Below are 23757 nucleotides of genomic sequence, written 5' to 3' on the forward strand. Positions count from 1 at the left end.
GGGCACGGAAATTGTCCATGGAACGGACATTCGGATCACTGGCGTTTGGGATACGGATTTCAGGCAAGGCCGTTATACTAGGTTACGATATGCAGATGCGCAGACTGGCCAAGTACGGTCACGGCGCAAGGAGGTGCCAGCCGAACAAGTAGTAGTTGTTTTCTCTTCTTCAATCTTCTTTTCAACACATGGCGCCTCATTGTCGCTGCGGTAACATTATAGCCTGAAAATACGGTGCTCCGATAAAGTGCGTCAGGCGTGTTGTCACTGACAAGAAAACATTGGTGAGCATCGTTGACACTACAAGAGTGTTGGTAGCAGCGCGTACCGGGCTCAGAAGCACTTGCCCAAAGGTGCTCTACGAACACGTCATTGTGCGAGTATACAAGATCCGAGTTGCTGATAACGCCATCTTAGTGTTTGTTGGGCATGCTCGGGGTGGTCCAGTTCTGGCGTCGGGTGACGTGCGGAGAGAGTGGTAGGAGTGTCTCTGGTACTGCCATGTACTGCCGCCTCTCGACTGCCTGATTAAGGTAGGTACCTACCTCATCCAGCAGCATACTGTACTACCATCGCTGTACATTTCGACACGCAATCCTGGTGATCAGATTCTTCCATTATCTTACATGCAGACAAGTGCAAAGTGTAGATGATGTTTTGAAGGGTTGATTTCCCAAGCATGCAGTCCATATCGGCGCAGAGCTCGGAGGTAGTGAAGCATAGCACCACCAGGCCTTGAAACGTAGCACGACATAAGTCAAGCCTCCGACACCAGGGGAGGACTATCTTGCATTCTCAGAAAGATAATAATACCCTCACGCTCACGACTGAACTTGATTCTCTCACGAACCCGACCAAGCGACACGACACGACCCACGCCCTGCACAACCCCGCCTCCACTCCTACTGCGCCCGATATTGCCGCAACATGACCAATCCTCGTCCATCTGCCGGCCCATATTCGATTCCATCTGCATCCAATTCTAGCAATTTCAGAAGATCTTCCTACGCCTCAGTTACGGCTGGGACGGCGATACCAGCCTCGCTACAGAACCAATCAACCAGATCGGGAGTCTTAGCACAGTTGTTGAGGAACGAAGAGGCGGACGGGCAACGAGACAGTGAGAGATCATCTTACAATCATTCACCGGCGACAGCAACCATGGCATCCAACAAGACAGGTGTTGAGAAGAAGTGGACTGGCTTCGGCAGTTCTGACTATGCCATGGTGGACGATCTCCTGCCTCACGCGCCTGAATTCACATGTCCATCGTATCTGAGAACGTCTCGCTATGCTGAGAGGCTCGCGGAGGAGCATAGAAGTGCAATTGATGCCACGAGGGAGTCTCGTCGCCGAGGCAGACATGTTTATTACAGCAATGACAATCCACCTTCGGCTTCCTTGTCTGCCTCCTCGAGTAGCGCTAATCTGCAAAAGCTTCCCACGAGCTACTTACGGACTCACGATCACATTGATCGCTTGCCGACTTCTCATGCTGAAGAGCCTCTCAAGAAGTTGCCTACTGTTTGGAGCGACACAGACAAATGTTCTGGCCTTGAGGTCTTGAATGGCGGTTCTGAGGTTAGATTTGCTGGACAGACCAAGACGAGTGATGAAGCGGCTGCCATACGGAGTGATCATCCCATACCGAAAGAAGTTGGCCTATTCTATTTCGAGGTCACTATACTTTCCCGTGGCAAGGAAGGGTAAGTCCATGTATATCTCATACTTTCGTTCTCAGCGCTGACGACGAGGGTGAAGACTCATAGGCATCGGTTTCTCTAATCAAAAGGCGAACTTGAATCGCCTTCCAGGTTGGGAACCTGAGTCCTGGGCTTATCACGGCGACGATGGTTATAGTTTTGCTTGCACCGCCAGTGGGAAGCAATACGGCCCTAAGTTCTCCTCGCTTGATGTTATAGGCTGCGGCGTAAACTTCAAACATGCAACCGCGTTCTTTACCAAGAACGGACAATTCCTTGGTAAGCTAATTCAAGATGCATGACCATCGCGGTGTAGTACTGATATCTTCGTAGGTGAGGCGTTTCACAACATCAAGATAGACAATGTATATCCCTCGGTGGGTATGAAGAGACCTGGAGAACATCTGCGCGTCAACTTTGGCGCGACACCTTTTGTTTTCGACATCGATGCCATGATGAAGGTATGTCATGTCCCGACAACGCTTTGACGATGGTCATCATTGACCAGCCACAGCTTGAAAAGTCTATAGTCGGCGACGAGATCAACCGAACATCGGTGGCTTCCCTGGAACCACACTTGTCAGAGGGAGCTCTGATACAGGAACTCATTGCACAATATCTCGCTCACGATGGCTATGTCGAAACAGCGCGAGCTTTCGCTGATGAGGTACATGGCCAACGCCAGTCATTGTCAGGTGACACTGAGCCATTAAGGACATTTGATCCTTCGCAAGATGTACATGCAATCAACCGACAAAGTACGTACAGCTCCTGCCCCAGCATCAAGGTGATATTGACCTGTCTAGGAATACGCGCTGCGATACTCGACGGTGACATCGATAAAGCGCTGAAATACATCAGTACTTACTACCCTCATGTCCTCGAGCGCGTGGAGAACAGAGATGTTTACTTCAAGCTTCGATGCCGCAAATTCATCGAGATGATGCGGCGAAGTACAGAAATGGGCTCAGCTGCTGCCTCAAACCTCACCCCAAAGTCCTTTGGCAAGACACCCGACAAGAGTGTTAGTTTTTCGGCGGAGACTGACTTACATATGGACATCGATGACCATTATCGACGTGATTCGCGACCGCCTGTGATTCCGCCTTTGTCCGTTCCGGCACCTCTCGACCCGAACATGATTTCTTCTAATGAGGATACGACGAACGACTCCATGGATACTCCGATCGACCAGTGTGGCGGCTCTGCGTCCCAGAAGTCCACGATAGTGAATCAGCACAGTCTCCTGAGTGATGCACTAGACTACGGACGAGAGCTCAGGAGAGAGTTCAGTGGGGACTCTCGCCCAGCAGTACAGCAGGCTCTGCAAGACACGTTCGCATTGCTTGCTTACACCGATGCTCGCGACTCTGTAGTAGGAGGTTTGATGGAAGGGAAAGGCCGAATAGAGATTGCGGAGGAAGTCAATGCAGCGATCCTAAGTATATTCACCCGCATTTCCCTCTTTTGTTTCATCGAGCTAACACCATTCCATAGTCTCACTCGGCAAACCGTCATCTGCTGCTCTCGAGAATTTGTGCGCTCAGGCTGAAGTCTTGGTCGATATGCTCAGCGCTGAAGGTGGTTCTGGCGCATTCGTCAATGTCAGCAAGGATTGTTTTCATTAGTGGTCGACCATATAAGTTCATCCTGATATTAGTCAATTGCGTCACACTAGCGGCGTCAGCATCCGATGCGAGTAAGCAAGCACTCGGCGTCGATGGGAATAAAGGGTTACTGTCAAGCGTACAAGTCTCCTTCAGCGGGCGCAAGGCGAGTCTCCTATATTGTACATAGGTACAGTGGCAATCGGGTGACGGTGTGTTTTGGGGCATCTGGCGTTGTATACATGGAGTGACTAGTCGTATTTGCTCCTCACGGTAAACTCTGCTCTTTGTTATTGAGTGCATTTTCCAATAGGTGCACAGGTGTCTGCAGTACGGTATGCGTATCTACTCGACAGCGTCGTGTGGCTGATTGCCTAGTGTTAAGCATGACAAGGAAAGCAACTGCACATTCCTTCAGTTCACAGGCATCGTCAATACGTGTGTGTGCCCTGGTCATCCTGGCAGTGCCTGAATTCGTTTCAATGTTCATGGCCATTCAGCAATTCACATTTCAGACCGCGTCCATGTGACTCGTGACATGATCTTTGAAGCTGTTTCATGTCTAGTCCGCTCCAAATTAGACGCACAAGTGTATAGTCTATCAATTTATCTACCCATTTCCACAGGATTTTGCCCCAGCTACATACGTGTAAACAAAAGGCAGCCATCAAAACTTCGTGCTTCAGCAACGAACTTTCAAAGACCAGCCGAACCGTAGGATCCTGGCAGTCGCGACAAGACAAGTCCCGACCAGAGCCGAAGTGCCGGCCCAGATCTGCGCGTACTTGTAATCATTGCCATTGATGATCGCTCCACCTATGGGAGGACCGACGAGTGCGGCGAACGAAAATACGCTGAAAACCATACCTGCAATCGTACGGCATTAGTGACCGCGAGTGAAAATAATGCTCGCAAGGAAGTAAAGAAGACGAATGCAAAGAAGCTGGTGAACGTACCCAGTCGTGTGCCCGTCTTGGACAAGTCCTTGATCATCGTCGTGACAGAAGTCGGCAGCAGGCTCTGATACGCTGCGATGATGATGCCATAGAAGCACACAAAAACATATAGACCCGGCTTACTGTCCACTCCTATCCAGCAGTACAAAAGCAGACACACCAGGATGAGCAATGCAATGAAGGTGTTGAGAACTCCGAAGAAACGATCGGCCATCAGGCCGGCGCACACTCGAGCTGGTATGCCCACTCCGTTCAAGATGATCAAGAGGATGATCGAGTTGGAGTATGAGAGTCCAAAGTTTTGACGCCCGTAGGAGGCCATCTGTCGTTTCCTGTAAGCAAAGACGCATCTAAGGAAAAGACTCTTGAGGTCATCCTCATCTGAGAGGCGCACAAATGTGCAGTATTCTGGGACTTACGTAGTAATTGGACCAATACAAGGTGGCCATGTGAAAAGAAAGACCTAGGGTATGCAAGACGAACTCGGGCTCTTTGAGGGCCGTGACATCAATCAATGGTCCTGACTTGCGGGGAGGCAATCGTGGACGCATGAGGGCGAGGACAACACTCAGACAGGCAAGGTTGAGAAAGCCTATCACTCTCATAGTCCAGCCAAATCCTAGTTGGGGCAACATCTGTCGAACCATCAATGGGTACAATGCAGCACCCAGACTGTTTCCTGTGGTTGCCAATGCAATTGCAAGACCGCGCTTGGTCGAGAAATACGTGCTCAATACTCCAATTGCTGGGGTGAAAAGTATGCCACTGCCAATGCCAGTGCAGATACCTTGCGCCAGAATGAGTTGATAATACTCAGAAGCCAAGCTGGTCATGAAGACTCCGATTACTTGGATGGTTGAGCCAACAGCAAAGAGGGGAACAAAGAAACCGGCATCAGAAGCTCGCCCACTGAACGTCCCGAGAAAGAACAGCACAAAGGTCTGGACTGAGCCAATCCATGAAATCGTCGAGGCCGACTCTGGAAGAATCGAGGAATAATGCGTTTGAAAAGTACCAAAGGAATTAACGAAACCCCAAGTATTGAAAATAACAAGGAACGCCATCGCGCACTGCAACCATGCTTTCAGTCCTCCATCCGGTGGTGGAGGTGGCTCGGGAAGTGATCTTGTGCTCAGTCGAGATGCAACACGGGTGAGGATACTCTCGCCCTTTGGCTGATTATTTGGCAGAGAAGACTGGAATCCATTTTCATTTTCTTCTTCCTTCTCAGTCCATGGTCTAGGAGATACACTGATCTGATCCTCCGCAACCTCGATCGGTGTGTGTACACCACTGTGATCCAGCGGCTTCTCCTCCGAGCTTGGCCTTGACGACATGGCCTTTCAAAATGAATCTAGCCTCAAGAAGCACCTCTCCATGTATTCGTCCAATTCGTATGCAGAAACGACAGTACACACAAGAACAAAAGCCCTACAGAAAGGAGATCCTCCGTGTATATACAACCTGTGAACCAATGACTCAACTCAACGTTGAGCCTCATTGTTGGAAAAATTCATGGGCCGGCGAACGTGGCAAGTGATAGGCGTAGATATTCGCAGTGACCTCCGCCGAGATGGCCTAAAAGGGTCAAATTACCGATCTAGATTCCGCTACTCGGCTCCAATTCTGCCGAACGCAGTAGGAGTGGAACTCTTTCCTCTACTGCGCACCCCGATGGTCTCTGTTTTGTCACTCTACGGGACAGTCGGAGGGTGCTAGTCACCCTGATTTTCAAAAATCACGCCCACGGGAGATGCGTGCTTGTTACACCGTGATGTCGGTATCAAGGTCTCAAACCAATGGTCGTTGCGTGGTCTCCGCCTTGCCCCCTCATCTCCAGACTTGACGTATGCTCCATATCACAAATAGCGTCCAAGCGGTGAATTAGTATAATATGATCAAAGATGGTCCTATATTGTGGAGCACGGCTGATATCGTCTCTATTAATCGGAAGCAAGTAAAGGCAGCTTATACGGTGCATGTGCACATCTATGGCTTTTGGTAGGGGCGGCTTTGGCATTTGCATGTGAGAGATTTGCTTTGTTGCTTAAGCCGAGAATGTGCGATGCTTCGGTAAGAACGCCGTGGTCAGTCGCGCACAGTGTACCAGCGTGATCCCTTTGTCAACTGGACTCGATGAATCACGTCGGACTCTTCATACGCAATCATCTTTCAGCTCAAGTGGATTTGACACACAAGGACACGCAACGTATACACAATACTGCCACGCAGCAGCTTTGCTTGTCTCGCTGCATCTCCCTGACTCGAAATTCATGGACAATGCCTGCAAGGTCGATGATGACAACATGCACCATGTTGCCTCGACCAGTCTGGGTTCTTGTGGATGTCTAAGTCTTAATGAACTACTGCGGCGAGTAGATATCATCGGTGCACTGATTCAATGTCCTTTACCGCTATTTGGGCGTGATGATTCGTAGCATTAGCAGCATTTAGTATAAGTTTCACGTTACAAGGCTGACAAGGCTTTCCTCTTCCGGAGGCAGTGGCCATATGATTCTCACCTTCTGCCGTCAGACATCTTTCTGTAGAAAGAACCGAGTCCTTCGTGATGGATCACAGGGCGCACGGGTGTATCAACGCATATTTCGCGCATAGATTGATTGACTTGCACAGTGCTGTACAGTCACGCTGTAAAAAAAATTACACACAGACATCTGTGTCACGTTTCAACGAGGCCTAGACAATGACGACTGACCAGTCAGCCATAACAACGCCCTAAATCACTTCTACATCATCAGAAGGGTTCACTTCCACAAAGTCTCGAAAAAAGCTGTGGAGGGCAGGCACACAGCACTATTCCATAAGCTTTGCTAACGGCTGCAAGCAGAGCCTGCACCTGCACCTGCGCCGTTTGACGCCTTCACAGTTCTGCACCTGCGAGGACAAACGTATCGTGGAGCAAAGAACAATGCAAATCGAGGCTTCTACTACATGACGGCCTCCGTAATGGGGCCATTTACGATTCTGACGAAGAAGTCTTGAAGAACATCCGGTACTTATACTCGGCAGCAGCCTTACCATGCAAATAATTTGGTACAGCAATCAGATTCTGATGTCAATTTGTCGCTGCAGTGGATGCTAGAATATAACCGAATATTGCCTGTAAGAATTATTAATTCGTGGCAGTCGCCTCGTGCGTAAGAGGCATCTGATGGCTATGGTGTTCCTTTATCAAATGCAAGCCACTGCAGCCACTCAAGTTCCCAATGGTATATCCGTCAACCTGAATGACTTTAGTTTCCCGATTTGGTGAATTAACTGAAAACCCGAGAAATGGTTCTAGGGGGCAGTGACAACTGCTCTCACCAGTGAAAACCGCCCTCCGCGCGCATCTGTCTACGGTAAGGTCATGTCTGGGTTCTGCAGCAAGGTCTTAGAACATCGTCGACTGAATGACAATAACCCACGTGTCAGTATGAACGTAGAAAGATCGGCGAAACAAGGTCAGTCGAGAGAACAAAAGACAGCAAGCAGTTCCGCCGCCTGCAGGAGATGCGCCCCGTAGGTAAGGTAGCTGTTTCCTGCGGAGAAGGCGCTCCCTGGCAGTTGAAACTACTACTGAAACCAATGGAAGCTTAAGTACACTTCCGCTGTCTGACATGTCTAGAATGTCTGGTTCGGAGAAACTTGCGTGACAATGTGATCATTATTGCCGGGAGAGAGGGGAGTGGTATAAAGATGCAAGAGATGCAGCACCAGATTATTATCTCAGCATCTCCAAGAAACTCGATGGTGCTCTTGAGGGGCATTCACGAACTTTCCTACATTCGTTTCACGTATCACATCTTTCATTATTATATCATTATTATCTGCTCCATCATTGCAATCCTGCATCCAGATGTACCCTCTCGTCTCGAGTCTACAATGACAGAAATCTAACAAATCATCCACCGCTAAAGCCGATGAGCAAATTCGCTGGCGAAGGCGCTCTTCGGTATCGGCGTCTACTACATTGATAAACTCTCTGATAACACGAATACACTCATGTGGCTGGTCGATCGAGCTATCTCCACCTATTTCAATCATTTAAGCCTTGCAGGACAAGGACACAGTACCATTTACCTAGACATAAGACCGGGTTGATCCCGCTCTTGTACCCCTCTTCAGATGATTCTCATCACCACATTCTGGCTGGTCCAGACATCCCACGCTCATTCACTACTCCTTGCAGGACAAGGAAACCAGCAATATCAGCTTCTGGGAAAAAAACCGGGTTGACCCCGTCGTCCTTTCAGAACTCTTCTCGGATGTATTCTATCATGCCGACGACTCCTTAGTCAATCTTTCTTGCTATTTCTCAATCTTCATTTCCTGGGCCGGTCCCTAATATCACTGCATCCTGGAAGAAAGGTCAAGCAGCACATTATGCTCATGCTTTGCGCCTCATAATCTCGCCGGCTCGAGATTACGGGCTGGATAGGAACATACATCACAACCCGGGTCTGCCTGACCTATGCTCTCCGGGGTTTTTAACATTCATTTTTATATATCAGTCACTACCCCTCCGGCCGATTTCGCTGGGAAATAGGGATGATCCACGAAACGAGAGCTGGCACTCTCTGCTCACTTTTTTGCATACCGGTCTATGGAAAACTCACCGACAACGAAAGAGGAATGGTCCAGCGGATCATTTCGAACTTCAAGCGCCTGCTGGCAGGTCACCACCAAAGCGAAAAAAACGCCGGTCGTTCGCCTTATCAACCAGAAGGTTGGTTTATAAAAAAAGAAATAAAAAAAAGAAGAAATAACCAAGAACCGCGCGCGAGAGACAGAAGTGGACCTCCACTCCTTCTCCTGGAGGTTTACGTTAAACAAGTGAGAGGGCTGGCCCTTTACTCACTTCCCTTGGAAGTTTAGTTTTGAAGACAGGTGAGGGAGCTGGCATCTACTCGCTGTTCATTTCTGCATGGAAATTAGCATGACATCCAGGACCTGGAGTTTCGGAAAATGCAAACAAAAAGAAAAAGGAGAGAGAGGATTGGTCTCTTCAGTCTCGGCTGGAGTTTCTTCTTTATTGGTCATTTGGAAGCAAGGAGGAGCAACAAAAGTAAATATATCACAGGGAAAAAGGAGCTGGTCTTCTTTGATTAAAGCTGGTCTTTGATGTGGTGTTTGTATATAGAGATAGGTTATGTATATAGATGAGAAATACGCGAGTATGTCCATTCACATGTCGAGGTCCATACATCATTGCCTTGTGGTTATGGAAAAACACAGTGGATCGTTGGTTATTCTATAGCCGAGTGTTGAAGCAATTGGAAAAGTGTCAAGACTTCTAGTCAATAACTTCTCTGAACTCAAGATTATTTAAGATCGAGGAAACCTGATGTTTTGGGAAGCTAAAGTCCAAAGATACAATCGTCATGAATCTAGCTGCAATCACTAGAGCATCGAATCATGAACACCATTTGCCGGCTGTAATACCGTACTTGTCTCATCACCCTCCACGTACAGACCTCATCTTCTAATACGACGCAACCCCCCGTTAGACTTATCAAAGATATTGCCTGAAGCTGCATAGCTACGATTGAGACTCTTCCTTCCCGAGAATGTTCCCGCGCCTTTGGAGCCTTTCATGGTCTTGATAGCATCGTCTTCTATAGGCCGGGCTCGCGGAAGTGACTGTGGCTCGTTGGCGTGATGCACAGAACTGTAAGACTGCTGCAGGTGAGAATCTTGTTGGTATTGAGCGGAGCTTCTGTGGTGATATCCCATCTGCTGCTGGTGCATGAGGTCAGGCCTCGTGAACCAACCGTTGTTATCTCTTGGTGTCTGTCGCACAATGCTTGTAGGGTGGTACATAGAGTTCTCGTTGGCTGGACGATAATACAATCGCGAGTTGTTGGCAGTCGAGCCTGGCCGAAGGACTGAGGTACCGCGATTGAATAGCGGCATCTGACCCGTAGGATCACCATGTGATACTTGGTGCGATGGCGGCAGCATGCGATCGACCTGAAGAAACTTCGCTGGAGCGTCTTGAGGTATCGGCTGTGCGAAGGCGTCTCCTCGGACAACAGTGCGCCTATTTGATGATTCTGGACGGAAGAATGGGCTGCTGACGGTTTGTCTATTAGGTTGTATGCTCACTGTCATCTTCCGAGGCGAGGGGGTACTTGTTGCAAAGTATCCTTGTTGACCATAGTGACGCTCCGGTAGGTTGTGATACATCGGTTGGTTCTGTGCACTTGCAGTGGTTGTCCATTCACGATTTGGCCCCGGCATGCTGTTCAATGGCTCGTGTGCGAATGGCGCAGGCTGATATCTCCAATCCTCTATCACCAACCCTTTCTGACTTGCTTGATTGAGGTTTCTTCCTGTCCATTCAGAATATTCGTTTGTTGCTGCCGGGACGAGGTATCGAGGGGCAGGATGCGACACTCGTCTGCTGTGCTGAGGGTTTGTGGCGAATTTTGCACATTCTCCAGTACGCTGTATACTCTGCAATGGTTGTTGGTAATGAGGTGGATGATGTATGTGAACAACGTGTCCGGAGGCTCTGTCGACATAGATACGGCGTTCATGCGGAATAGGTGTCGAGCGATAGCCTGTGTCTGATCCCATGGCTGGAAACCCAGTCTGTATATGGATCTTCGGACTTTGAGCCTCAATACCCTTTGAGTTTGGCGGTCTCTGAGCTGCTATGCTGGATGCTGGTATACTAGGTGGGGGCATAGACTTTACAGGATCTAATTGCGCTTGCTGCCTTCTGTCACGATCTGAGTCTAGAGTGTATTGTGCGTGATGACGCTTTCTTGAAGTATTGTCTCCGGGAGAATCGGTCACTAGTCTCTATGGTTAGTATAACAGCAGGAGCACACCGCTGAGTGGGCGGCCTACAAGTATCTGAGGAACTACCTCGCAAAGTGGTACTCAAAGGGCCACGAGGATCGAATTGCTGGATACCGGAGTTGGGTCTGAAGTCTGATCTTGCTGTTGGTACTTCCATCTCGGACTTGTAGCTGTAATCCGTATCTGAGACTGGGTATCCCATGTTGGTGAGCTGTCGGCGTAATTCCCTTATTTCACTAGTCTGGAATTAGCATTTCAAATATGCGCAGAACCATGAACTAATCAGATACTTGGACATGACGCTGAAGACACGAAGATAGTGTGTGATCTCTGGCTCTTTCTGTTTCCACCTCTCTAACTTCCTCTCGAAATAGGTCGCCTTTTCATTCATTTCATGTAATTCGGCCCGCGCTCTCTCACACTCTCGTGTCGAGTCCAGTAAGTACTCCTTATTCTGCACAATGGTCCGCTGACTGTGACGATATTCTCTCCTGATAGATCTACCGTAAGACATAAGGCTCAAATATTGAAACTAGGTCATCATCAGTGGGCCATTGTGGAACGAGCTTTGGACAATTGTGGCACACTTACGCGAAGGCAGTCCATTTTGCTACTTTCAAGGCTCTGCGGAGGGCAGTCGAAAAAGGCTGCAGGTATCACTGGATCGTGATCCCCTGCAGTAAACGCACGTATCGGAAAGTAAGACTTGATGGAGTGATCGTCCTTGGTACGCACACACTCTGTACACGCAGCCTGAAATCGGCCAATATCTGTATGGTCAGACACCGCTGCAAATGTGAATCATATCAGATTGGTTCGACTATCATCAAGCAGGCGTCAGACCTTCGGCATCCACATGCTTGAAGCAGATCAGATGCCCACACTCGGTCATCCAGAACTTATTGGCTTTGCCATGCTCCGCGAGTTGCTCGTCAGCATTGTGATGGGTGGCTGAAGGCCGGTATATATCACGGATAGAGTCATGGCAGATGTAGCAGTGGAATATTATGTCCAGAGGGTCGAGGAAGTCCAGGGCGGGGTCGTTGAGGGAACTTTGCTCAGACATGCTAATTAATCGGGATATCAGATACAACAATTTTGAAGATTTCCTCAGATCCTCGAAGTCATCTCGAGACAGCAGTCAAGTCGCTGAGTATTGCCTGACATAGGTAAGACGAAGATGTCGTCCATAGATGGCAAGTAGTACCAAGCCGAGTGGGTCGCACCTGCCTATCATGCAGTGGTTTGACATTGGCTATTTCCCTCTGTGGGAGTGTTCTTGCCTGCAGTGACTCGTAGACTTGCACATGCCGTGACCTACCTGGAACATCGTACGTTCGACTGCGCCGACGATCTCACATTATCTCTCCGTAGCCGCTCTCTCCGTGGATTGGATACATAGTATGGAACAATGTTGGCAATTTTGATTCATTGTGGAAGTAGACGCGACCGAATGCTAGAAGGCTGAATAACTCATATATGTACAGATTCCTCTATTCGAAAGTTCTGCAAGGGTATCTGGAGGGCGCATGAAGGTTAGCATCTCGTACGCTATTTCGATAAAGTAGAGGTTCGATGATACACACTTTCCCTCGTAGGTCTGTTCCTCGAGCATCTCGTAGCGCTTGGGTGCAGCACCGGGGTATCTTGAAGTGGGAAGAGGCGGTAGACCGTTGGGTCCCATGACAGCAGCGAAAGCAGTCTTGTCCTTCTTGAAGAAAGCCGATAAGCCCTTCTGGCCCTCCTCCTTGACGGCGACTAATTGCTTGGAGCCGGCGTCGCCAATCTGTAGCGTGTCTTTGGGGTTTGCTGCGTTTCCAACGCTCAACAAAGCGACGACATCTGGCTGCTTGACTACGCTGAGGCGGGGGTATGATCGTCTGACGTCGCGCTTCCAGTATGGGTTCTCCGCCAGATCGCCGGCTGGGACGGTGGTCGGGTCGTCGTACTCCTTGGGGTCGAGGGCTCCTGGCGAAGGGACGCGGAACTGAGGGTTGAGAGGAACACCGGTCGAGCGCTTGGGATCGACAGCGAAGAAGTTGTTGATCTTAGCATAGATGCCGGTGGGTTGGACGGTGTATTTCTGGAATTGAAAGTGAGCAATGCGCTATGAATGAGGAAGTAAGAAGAGCATCATATCGAATGTACCTGGAATTGCTTCGCCGCACCAGCGGCAGAAGTCGCTATCTTCTTGACTTCGGCAACCATGATGTGTGATTGATTGGATGGTCAATTGGGCAGATGCTAAGATGGTATGGTATAGTACAGTCGACACTTGCGCTGCATCCAACAAGTCTGGAGTCGAGGTTGGCGGCGGTCCGGGGGATTTCAGCCAATCACAATCGCCGAAATGACACCTTCATCAGTCACTTCCTCTACAAACACTGTCATATCCGGTCAAAACTCACTCCATTCTGTATATGTGGACCTGATATAGTAATCGCTGTGACTCTGTGATAGATGCACTCGTCGTGTGCCTGAATCGCCAAGATAAGTCCTTTAATGTGGGTTCGATTGGACTAGCCATCTATACAGCTGCAGTTAATCATTCCACCCGCGCTGCTTTCCTTTGTTATATTCTATTGTTTTATCGCAAATTCACAGCTCCGTTTTCCAATATCCCCTCCACCCTCAACAATGACATCTGCAGACATGCATGTCCCCAGAAGTAATATGCGAGCCTTGCTCCCTCAACTGTCAGCATCTTTGAGCTCCTTCCAATCATCGAGTTCGGCGTTGCGCGTAGTCAAGAGCATCAGCGCCTCGAGCAGCAGCAGTGTCGGAAATGAAAGCGACCATCAATCCCCGAAGACTCTTATAATCCTCGATTCCTCATTCAACCCGCCCTCAAAAGCTCATCTCGCTCTGGCGCGTTCCGCCCTAGATGAGAGCTTCACTAAATCACTCACATCACCCATCCGATTCATGCTCCTGTTCAGCACGCACAATGCAGACAAAGCCCCCAGCGCGGCTTCGTTTCCTCAGCGACTAGCACTCATGACTCTCTTCGCAATGGACCTACTGCAAGATCTACAAACAAAGACATCGTCATCGACGACGACATCAACAACAATACCGACTATCGATATCGCGCTGACAAACGCACCCTACTACACGGACAAGAGCGCCGCCATAACGAAAGAAGGAGAGAACGTCAATGGGGCTCAAGCCACCCACGTGCATCTAATGGGCTTTGACACCATCACACGCTTCTTCGCTGCCAAATACTACCCGGAGTACCACCCGCCGCTCTCGGCGTTGAGTCCATTCTTCGAAGCTGGACACCGGCTACGGGTGACGTTACGGCCGTCGGATGAGTTCGGGACCGTCGAGGAGCAGAGGGCGTTCATTGCCAGACTTGCGGATGGGGAGATGGAGGTGGACGGCGGGAAGAGAGAATGGGCGAAGCAGATTGACATCACCGAAGCGCCTGAAGGAGCAGGGGTGAGTAGCACGAAAGTAAGGAAAGCTGCGAAAGCAGGAGATTGGGACGAGGTGAACCAGCTGTGCACTGATAGCGTAGCCGAAGCGGTGCGCGAAGAAGCGGTATATGCTGAAGACGCTAGAGGAAGTAAAATGGCTTGATATTGGTCGTTCCCTCAAAAATTAGATACAGGATTCGCCGTGCCTCGCTCTGATTGCGTCTGCACGTATGCTAGACTATCGGTATCTTGAAGCGACGCTGTACACATATATCGAACAACAACAATGACCCAAGGGGTACGACTCCAGGCGCCTTGTGAATGAAAAGAGGACCCTCTAGTTCCAGCTCCCTCGACCCGACCACCTCAGGTCCATGTGCAGGGCATCGTATGTTTATCGCCTTCACCTGTACTCCACTTCATCGTCGGCGAATGTCAAACACTTCATCAGTTGAGCCTTATCTTGAGCTCACATTCAAATGGCGATCCACATGACGCTGACGACAACGTCCATACCCTTTGCTTCACCGCCCTCGTACTTGAAGCTCCACATGCCATCCTTTTCCGTGTTCCAGTAGGCTCCTGAGGCCGAGTGCATGCCTCGTCGGCCGACCTTTGCCGGATCGCTGCTCGATTGGCTGTCGGAACCGGTGGGACGGGGATCAGAGAGATGCTGGATTATAGTGCTATTGACTGCGAACTTGAATGGTGCTTGGGCATCTGCGGGCGCATTTGCGGGTTTTGACTCGGAGATGAGAGACGAGAGGATCTTGCCCTGTAGTGCAGAAGAGAGCTTGTTAGATCACGGGTCGACATGATATAGATGCAGCCTAGCAGGGTTGAATTGGGAAAAATCGTACAATGATTGCGTTGTTCCATTGCTCGGTTTGTGAATGGTTGTAGCTCTCTGCCTTCTCTAATGCCGAGTCGCACGCCTTGCCATTGATCAGCAAACGACAAACACCACAAGCACCTCGATCTACCAGCCTAAGGGACATACATCGGTGGCTATTTGCTTGAGTCTCTGGAGGGACACGGGCTACGGCACGTGGTTAGTCCGATGATGCGCTTGGAATGGACCACAACGTGTTTTGGGGTCATACTGAAGACATGATGCCAAGTGTGTAATGCAGGAGTTGAATCCAGGAGGGGGCGATTCAATGGCTGAAAGTGGTTTCGGAGGCGAAAGGATCTTCCAAGAAATCCAACTCTATTCCTTTTGATGCTCGAAATGATGCAAAGTCTTGTACTTTTTGATACTTGTGATACTTAGAGTTCCTGGAAGCAAAAACGTTTGTTTACAACGAGTAAAAGCGCAGGTCATCGTTGGTGCAAGTCTCCCCCGCATCAATGCATCAACCAACCACCAACGCTCGTCCACTCAGCCTCAATCCTTCGCGCCTCGAAAAACACTCGGCAAAAAGACTATCTTCCAATCTTGACCTTCATGGAGAACCATGCTCGTGAAATGATCCCATTCGGGCAGTGCTTCTTGGTCCTGTGACCGCTGGATCTACTGATGATCTGCGAAAGGTAGGATATATAGACCCGGCGACATGCTCGCCATTGGTGCGGTAGGTCTTTATTACTCTGATATCTTCCTCCCACGTCTATTACAAGACTCTGTCTACATCCAATTACATTTCATTGAGGTGCAAGAAAAAAAAAGACAAGAACAACTGCAAAGGAAAACTCGTATCTCGACCATGTCTGTTGCGAGTCAAATCCAGCAGAATGCAGCTCAAAACTCTGCTTTGCTCAATGTGCTTGCTGAAACAGATCATGCACCACCGACACTACAGCAGCACAAGGCGTATATCACGGATCTTGAAAACGAGATCAGAGACCTGGATGCCCATATCAAGAAGCTTGAAGCCAGTCGAGCAAAGGAATTAAAGGGGCATGAGGCATATCGAGACTCGGTCATGAAGCGCTTTGCCTACAAAGTTAGCAGAAGGACCGACAAATTCGAAGCAAAAGCAAGCAAAGAAGAAAGGGAGTACTTCGATGCGCTTCATGACGAGCATATAATCAAGGAGACCCGTAAAGACATCGCGTGTCGTCTGGAAGAGGCGAATCACGCAAAGTCAAACCTCGAAAGTGTTGCCGCTCAGCATGTAAAAGCACAGCAGGATCTGGACGCTCTATATGACTCCATCTTCGAGGGACCCACCCCCGAATTTCCTGACGAAGACCAGAAGGAACAGGCTGCCTCGAACGCTTTGCAGACTTACCATAATCTGCGTACCAGAGCAGAAGCCGAGGGCCAGGCCGTGCAGATTCTAGGACAGGCTCAGCGCAAAATGCACACTGCCATGGCAGCTATGGCCGAGGCGCGAGATTATAGCCGCATGGACATGTTCGGCGGCGGTACTATGTCTGATATGATGGAGCGTAATGCTCTAAGGCTGAAGTTCTTGTAGCTCAGACTCAGACCGACTTCGCACAAGCACAGAGGATGTCAAATTCAGTCAGAAACCTACCGCCTGTCAACGTCGCAAGAGGAAATGCAATGGGCGACATTCTGTTTGACAACATATTCTCCGATATGGACTTCCACGAGAAGATCAAGGCATCCGAGGCCGAAGTTCAGCGGGCAGCTGCCGCGGTCAACGAGGAGGCCAATGCAGCCAAACAACGACACGTAAACATGTCTCAAGAGCTGACACAGGTTGGACGAGCATTGGATGATTCACGCTTAGCCTTGCAAAAAGCACGCGAGCTCGCATTCGAACGTGTGAACGGGACCGCTTACTAGTATCTATAGCTACACCGGCACTAATTAATGCTCCAAATCATACACGTTTAGTTGCTTCTGAAATCCTCTAGTCTTGTCCTCTGCTTTGCCGCCTCGTCGAAATTGTCAGCGCTCAGCCAACTTTGAAATGCTTTTTTACACCCCGGCCATTCTCCATCAAGCATCGAGAACCATGTCGTGTCTCGATTCTTTCCTCGCTGGAACATATGCTGCCTGAACATTCCTTCGTATGTGAAGCCTAGTCTCAGTGCTGCGCGTCTCGACGGCATGTTCAGGGAGTTGCATTTCCACTCAAACCGCCTATAGCCTAAATCCTCGAAAACGTGCGAAGCAAGCAGGAATATGGCTTCCGTGGCCGCCGGGGTCCGTTGCAGCTTCGGCGTGTAGAGGACATGGCCAACCTCGACGACACGGTTTGCAGCGTCTATACGCATCAGTGCGAATTGGCCGACTGGCTTCCCGACTTCACCACTGCCATCATTATTCAAAAGGATTGTGTAGAATATTGTGGCGTTGTCCGCAGCTTGTCTCGCTAAGGCTTTGGAAAGGTCTTCGATGGTGTCGTATGGTCCGTCGAAGAGGTATTGGTAGAGCGACGCATGCGCTGAACCTCCTGTTTGTTCGAATAGGGCGGGAGCGTGTGCTGCAGTTGTTCCCACAATGGTTACATGTTCGCCTGCTAGGCGAATATTCTTAGATGGGAATGGTGCAGGGCTGGTATCAAACATTTCATCAGGGTGTGTTTCAGACATGCTGTACTATCGTTCGATGTAGTAGTTCGATAGCATTGATAACACTGGAGCTTTATGATTTAATGTCACAGTGGTTCGTCTGGTCGTGTGTGTGACTCATAACATTGTGTTTACCGTGCCAAGTAAGATATCTCTTACCAAGATCTTTTGGATATGTCAAAAGATCGCGTGTCGCGCCCTACAGTGTACTCAGCGCCACAACGGTGACTCCAAGCAGAACGTCGGTATGATGTTCCTTAAGCGATGTCGTAAGTGACGAACAGTGTATCACACGGCGATAGTGTCGCTAAAGCCCGTGTTGTGTGGGCGTGTTTCCTGGTCTACTTACATCTTGTGTAGGTGACGTGGAACTTCTTCTTTCACACTTCGTACTTGAAGACTTTACAATCAAATTGATCAGTCGTCTGTATGAGATTCGAGTAAAACGCAAGGACTCAAGATCATTCGACGATGTATTCGCAACATATCTTCTTTCCACCTAATGGCACGTGAGAAGAAGCTTCTTGGTCCACCGAGAGGCCGAGGCACGATATGCGTCTTCTCTTCGCGATTGAACGACAGTACAAGAGTATCGTTCGGGCCATATCTCCAGTAACAAGTATCTCGCATTCAAGTGACGATGCCTATGTGTAGCTAACGTTGCAGCTGCAGGACACACTTTGTCCACGTTATAGGATTGGCTCTATATCTTCCTTGGGCCCCGCATCTGCTGCAACCCATCCATCCAACCACCCCTCACTTGCAGATCTCTGGTGCTTCTACGATGATGGAGTTACATAAAATCATAGCGGCAACTAGACCACATCGCTGTTTCTTTGTTTCTCCCCCCCCCCCTCCTTCTCGGATAATACCAGAAACTTTACTGCGGCTCCTGGGTGAGATTCAAAATGCATCACCTGCAGACGGATCAATTCTACCACTCGCTGGGCCGATGACTGTATGCAAGACTTCTGCCGAAGAGCAGCACTTCGGTTGTTCCTGTGGCGTTGCTGTTGGGTGAATCGTATAGACCTATATATATTCGGTAGGTAGATGATGCCATTGAGTGATGATTCCATTGCTCTCCGCTTTCCTCGCCTCCTTTCAAGATGCATATGTCTCTCCTCCTCGCTGGTGTTTTGTCTTTGGCCACTCGTGGACTCTCCTATCCCGGATACAGTCCTCGCAGCGATGCCGCTTCGTCGTGGCCTAACGCTCCATTCCACACTTCAGGACGAGACATCAAAAATACACTGGACGAGACAGTCGTGTACGCCGGTGTCAATTGGCCAGGAGCAGCCGATGTCATGATCCCCGAGGGTCTGCAGTATCAGTCTGTCGCAGACATTGTATCGAAGATCAAGAGCCTCGGGATGAATGTCATTCGCCTGACGTATGCGATCGAGATGATCGATGATGTCTACGAAGGTGGCGACGTCTCATTGCAGGATGCTACCAGTATTGCGCTTGGCTCGGAGAATGGCACAAAAGTGCTGAATGAGATATTGGCTGCTAATCCAACATTCAGCACCAACACTACTAGATTGCAGGTCAGGTGGTCTAATGTACTACCACTTAGATTCATGCTGAATTCGTTGTATTCAGGTCTTCGATGCTGTCGCAGAAGAGTGTTATAAGCAGCAGATCTACGTCCACCTTGACAACCACGTGTCAAAAGGAATATGGTGTTGCTCTCACGATGATGGGAATTCATGGTTTAGGGGTAACGATGCTCCCCCAGAGATTGCACCAACGGTCTTTCGTTGACTTCTAGCAACAGACCTCTACTTCAATGTAGCCAACTGGCAGCGTGGTCTGGCCTACATGGCCGACCACATCAAGTCATGGCCAGCCTTGACTTCCATGTCCCTACGCAACGAGCTCCGCTTCACAGACGTCAGCGACTCAGCAAACGCAACCTACGACTGGACGACATGGCACGAGAACGTCGTGCCCGCAGCCAACGGCATCAACGCTGCCAACCCAGACACTCTGATATTCTTCTCCGGCCTAGGTTACGACACCCAGATGGCTCCCGTGGTGGAAGCAAGCGATCTAGGCAATGGCAGCAGATTCTTACTCAGCGACTTCAGCTACGCCGACAAGATTGTCTTCGAGCTGCACAACTACGACAGCAGCGCGACGTCTTGCAGCCAGATCAACAGTGATCTGTACGACAACGGCTACAACGCAATGGACACTTCGAACACCTCGACCGCAGTCAATATTGCCCCGGTCGTATTGACCGAGTTTGGATTCATGCAGGACAACTCTACTTACCTCAAGCCGTACGCTCAGTGCATCAAGGAGTACTTGACTGGTCTTGATGGAGGGCCCGGAGGCTGGATGCAGTGGGACTTTTCAGGGAGTTACTATATCCGCGAGGGGACTCAAGACATGGACGAGACTTGGGGTAAGTCACACAGGCCCGGGATTTACAGACCTTTGAGAGACGTAAATGGCAGATTGCTAACGAATAATGTCGAACGATAGGTCTCACGACTCACGACTGGTCCGATTGGCGCTCGGCTGCAGCATTGGACTTTACTGAAGTATTCGTAGACGAGACTCTGGGCTGATTCTGCCTGTGAATTCTTTCGTTCGAAGTAACCGGTCATTGGCTGACTAGTGTCTAATTATACTCACGTACTTCAGAACATGGTGAATGATGGATCTTTTCATAGTCGTGTCGATTAGATTCTTTTGTCACCCAAACAAGCACTGGACGTAAATCATGATGATTTGCGATGTCTCGTTGTCCTTCAACCATGTCTTCCCTGCGATACAATCGTCAAAGCGGTTTCCGTGAAGTGACAGTACTATAGCCAACATACCCAATTTACCCACTATAGTATACCCAGTACTGTACGACAAGGGCGAGTGTGGATGGACAATAATGCATTTGTGCCAAGCTTATGCCATTGCCTAACAAATGAGAGAACGCCGGCGCAGCAATGGAGCTCAGCCGCCCGGCGGCCATGATCAACCCGAGCTTCTCTCGAAGGCCCATGTACCTTTGCTTGACCTTAGCTACCTTACCTTACATTGTCTTTGCTCGAGGTAGCTTGAGCTCTCGGGAGACACTCCCTTGTGAGGAGCCCATATCACCTTGACCGTTTCAGTTTCGACATTACATAACTGTAAGATGTCTCGATTGCATCGTAGGCCCAGGGCCGAATTCGAGGTCGACTTCGAAATGAAGAGAGAGACAGGGAGAAGCTGAGTGAGGATGAGAATAGTAAGTTCTTCAGAGTGGTAATGTGTATGTACAAGAAAAAGGTCTGATAACCTTCCTTTCCTTCCTTTTCCTCCTTCCCAAAAGAGAAAGCATGACGATGTTAGCAAAAGATCATTGCTCCTCCGGTGTGTTTTTCTCTTCTTCTTCAGATATCAAATCAGTCAGATCAGTCGTTCCAGCCAGCGCTCCAGTCGCTGAGGTCATTCTTTCTTTTCTAGTGTTACAGATAATATTTTCCTTTTTCCTTCTTTTCTCATAGGCGGCGTGTAGCTCTTCGCACTGAAGAGCTCGCCGCCTTTGTTCGTCGGCCTCTTTCGTTGGACTGGGGAGATCCTTTCTGATGCTGCCGTTGTCCTTTTTCCCACCCGCAAAATACAAGGATGAGGAGAGACTGTCGCCCCGAAGCTTTTGAATGGACACCGAGAGCTTCAAGTCGAGTTGCTGAAGAACAAAGAGCAGGTCAACGAGGTACAAAACAAGAGGGCCAATTATGGCCAAATGAAAACAATACGAGAGAGTTGAGAGGTGTCTTGCCAAAGGCCGAGATGCTGACGGATCAATAGTCGCCGAACAAGCATTCCAGCTCATCCAGCTCAATATTCTCCGGGCTCATCAGCTCGCCATCGAGCCAAGGGTTCCAGGCACCCATGGCCTCGGTGACGTCGGTCCTTGAATCGACAGGCATAGCATCGGTGGGAAGATCCTGCTTTCCAACTATAGATGCGTGCCAGGCAGATGCCAGCATCATACCTTGGCCGGCGTTGGGTTCGGCCTGAGCGAGCTCGTTGGGGTCGAGCGGCTTGATCATTGGGCTACTGAACTCGTAGATGGTACTGACAGAGTTCGAGAGTCCATGGTCCGCAAAAAGAGCAGCAGCGTCTGCGTGATTTCGAAGCGCCAGACTTTCTTCCGATTCCTCGGGATCGTGCTCCACAGACATTGCCACGCTCTCGCCATTGTCGATCTCATGCATCTTCAGCGCCATGGTGCTGTCTTGGCTGGTGCGACGAAGCTCTTGAAGTGCGTTGGCGGTCTGCTTGAAATCGCGCTCCTCCTTCTCCAGAGGTGGGCTGTCTGCACGGCGGTTGTGCGACAGATTGCTGGAAGTAGGAGGGTGGTCGCGAGGAAGAGAACCGCGATGGCTGAACGAGCTGCTCATGTGTGCGGTTGGCTCGTCATCGTCGAGCTCGGGGCTTGACAAATCCACCTCGGGTGAGGGAGACATGTGGGCGCGTTGACGGTTGTACTTCGCGTCCTCCTCGTCAGCGGAGGAAAGAGATGGCGAAATGATACGACGGGCGGCGATGATGGATACATTGGTTTGGTTCATTTCCGGGATTGGTTGGTGTGGTTGCGTCGTCAAGAAATAATACAAGGGTCGCGGGTGGACCGTCGACTGGTACTTAGCAAGTGGACATGGGCTAATGGTAGGCCATGCACGGTTCAGGTAAGAGGTGAGGCGAGAAGAGATGAGGTTGGCCGGGTTGGCGGACCTGCGAGGATGGTCAGCAAGTGTTTGTCAACAAACAGGAAACCGCGCAACAAGCTTACTTCTCAACAGCTGCAATGTTGTGGCAGAGTATGGCGGCGAGCTCTTTGACCAGATGCGGTCTGTTGCCCGTCTTTTCGAGCTGGCGGATGGTGCCCACGACAACATCGTCCTTGATGCCATCCGTATCGATTCTGTGAACGGTCTCGGTTCCTGGCGAGGGTGGCGGCGTGTGTTCTGCCAGTCGCGATGGCGGCTCGGCCTTGATGCGAATGTTTGTTGACGTGGGCGGGCTCATGGACGTGGGAGGCGGTGTCGTGGTGGCATGCGACCATTTGGGCTTCTTGGTCGTGGGCTCATCATCGACGACGGTGGCGGGCGGTGACGGGTGCGTTACAGACGAAGCTCTCGCGCGCTTGGGTAACTGAATACCAAGATCCGCGATGGAGAAAGACTTCTTTCTGGTGTTGTAACCCATTTTGGCTCGAAGGGGAAGTTCAGGAGAGATGAAATAAGATTACAAGCTGATGGGTGATATGAATCAAGATGATGAATAGAAAAAAGATTAATGTGCAAATCGCGGTCAGAAGCGCAGCGTGTCGTCGTAATTGTTTCGATGTTGTTGCGCTCTGGAGTCGTGTTTCCTAATGGCTACAGTATTGGGAGAAATGTAGGCGGGCACGGCAGCTTGTGGCGCGAGCTCGTTGATTGGTCGATCGGAGGAATGCGGTCAGAAAGTCGCGGCGTGTGAGTGTTTGTCGAGCCTTGCTTTGGAAATAAACCAAGGTGCTCGGGATTGATTTGCAGCAGGCGAAATTAATGCAAGGTTGGATTGGGAGAACTGTGACCGTTTGGCAGTGCGTTGCAAGGAGAAACGAGGAGGACTGGAAGGGACGGAGACGGGTATGCCTGGGAAGGTGGAATACGGTTGAGAAAGGAAAGGGCGTTCAAAGGGGGAAGGAAGCTCGGATCGAGAATGGGATGACGGGCAGACGCTGGCGGCGCTGATGCTGATGCTGATGCTGATGCTGATGCTGCTGGGT

General features: G+C 50.0%; 9 protein-coding genes across 11 annotated transcripts; 4 read left to right on the forward strand and 5 right to left on the reverse strand.

Annotated features, from left to right (window-relative positions):
- Window positions 1-927: 927 nt before the first annotated feature.
- AAFC00_003166 (uncharacterized protein) lies at window positions 928-3331 on the forward strand (the record flags this gene model as incomplete). Of its 2 annotated transcripts, none has more annotated exons than XM_069342606.1 (6): window positions 928-1706; window positions 1762-1982; window positions 2037-2164; window positions 2218-2461; window positions 2510-3145; window positions 3201-3331. In XM_069342606.1, the coding sequence occupies 6 exons, from the start codon at window positions 928-930 to the stop codon at window positions 3329-3331; spliced, it is 2139 nt and encodes a 712-aa protein (XP_069199108.1). The 2 variants fall into 2 exon arrangements, with proteins under 2 accessions (XP_069199108.1, XP_069199109.1); XM_069342605.1 differs by having other exon boundaries at window positions 1162-1706.
- Window positions 3332-3992: 661 nt separating this feature from the next.
- Window positions 3993-5603, reverse strand: AAFC00_003167 (uncharacterized protein; the record flags this gene model as incomplete). Its single annotated transcript, XM_069342607.1, has 3 exons — window positions 3993-4177; window positions 4267-4588; window positions 4686-5603. 3 exons carry the CDS (start codon window positions 5601-5603, stop codon window positions 3993-3995), a joined length of 1425 nt encoding a protein of 474 aa, XP_069199110.1.
- Window positions 5604-12569: 6966 nt separating this feature from the next.
- AAFC00_003168 (uncharacterized protein) lies at window positions 12570-13284 on the reverse strand (the record flags this gene model as incomplete). The annotated part of the gene is made up of 3 exons (XM_069342608.1): window positions 12570-12594; window positions 12663-13159; window positions 13225-13284. 3 exons carry the CDS (start codon window positions 13282-13284, stop codon window positions 12570-12572), a joined length of 582 nt encoding a protein of 193 aa, XP_069199111.1.
- A 444-nt stretch (window positions 13285-13728) lies between these two features.
- Window positions 13729-14661, forward strand: AAFC00_003169 (uncharacterized protein; the record flags this gene model as incomplete). Its single annotated transcript, XM_069342609.1, has 1 exon — window positions 13729-14661. One exon carries the CDS (start codon window positions 13729-13731, stop codon window positions 14659-14661), a length of 933 nt encoding a protein of 310 aa, XP_069199112.1.
- Window positions 14662-14973: 312 nt separating this feature from the next.
- AAFC00_003170 (uncharacterized protein) lies at window positions 14974-15610 on the reverse strand (the record flags this gene model as incomplete). Its single annotated transcript, XM_069342610.1, has 4 exons — window positions 14974-15273; window positions 15359-15433; window positions 15499-15537; window positions 15602-15610. 4 exons carry the CDS (start codon window positions 15608-15610, stop codon window positions 14974-14976), a joined length of 423 nt encoding a protein of 140 aa, XP_069199113.1.
- Window positions 15611-16204: 594 nt separating this feature from the next.
- AAFC00_003171 (uncharacterized protein) lies at window positions 16205-16921 on the forward strand (the record flags this gene model as incomplete). Its single annotated transcript, XM_069348068.1, has 1 exon — window positions 16205-16921. One exon carries the CDS (start codon window positions 16205-16207, stop codon window positions 16919-16921), a length of 717 nt encoding a protein of 238 aa, XP_069199114.1.
- Window positions 16922-17303: 382 nt separating this feature from the next.
- AAFC00_003172 (uncharacterized protein) lies at window positions 17304-18008 on the reverse strand (the record flags this gene model as incomplete). 2 transcript variants are annotated; one of them, XM_069342611.1, is made up of 1 exon in its annotated part: window positions 17304-18008. In XM_069342611.1, the coding sequence occupies one exon, from the start codon at window positions 18006-18008 to the stop codon at window positions 17304-17306; it is 705 nt and encodes a 234-aa protein (XP_069199116.1). The 2 variants fall into 2 exon arrangements, with proteins under 2 accessions (XP_069199116.1, XP_069199115.1); XM_069347743.1 differs by having other exon boundaries at window positions 17304-17984.
- A 1088-nt stretch (window positions 18009-19096) lies between these two features.
- AAFC00_003173 (uncharacterized protein) lies at window positions 19097-20566 on the forward strand (the record flags this gene model as incomplete). The annotated part of the gene is made up of 4 exons (XM_069342612.1): window positions 19097-19537; window positions 19593-19710; window positions 19762-20400; window positions 20481-20566. 4 exons carry the CDS (start codon window positions 19097-19099, stop codon window positions 20564-20566), a joined length of 1284 nt encoding a protein of 427 aa, XP_069199117.1.
- A 1215-nt stretch (window positions 20567-21781) lies between these two features.
- AAFC00_003174 (uncharacterized protein) lies at window positions 21782-23192 on the reverse strand (the record flags this gene model as incomplete). Its single annotated transcript, XM_069342613.1, has 2 exons — window positions 21782-22718; window positions 22777-23192. The coding sequence occupies 2 exons, from the start codon at window positions 23190-23192 to the stop codon at window positions 21782-21784; spliced, it is 1353 nt and encodes a 450-aa protein (XP_069199118.1).
- Window positions 23193-23757: the final 565 nt, after the last annotated feature.

The sequence above is a fragment of the Neodothiora populina genome (genome assembly GCF_041146345.1).
Source record: "Neodothiora populina strain CPC 39397 chromosome Unknown canker_contig_15, whole genome shotgun sequence".
In the NCBI taxonomy this organism is placed as follows: domain Eukaryota; kingdom Fungi; phylum Ascomycota; class Dothideomycetes; order Dothideales; family Dothioraceae; genus Neodothiora; species Neodothiora populina.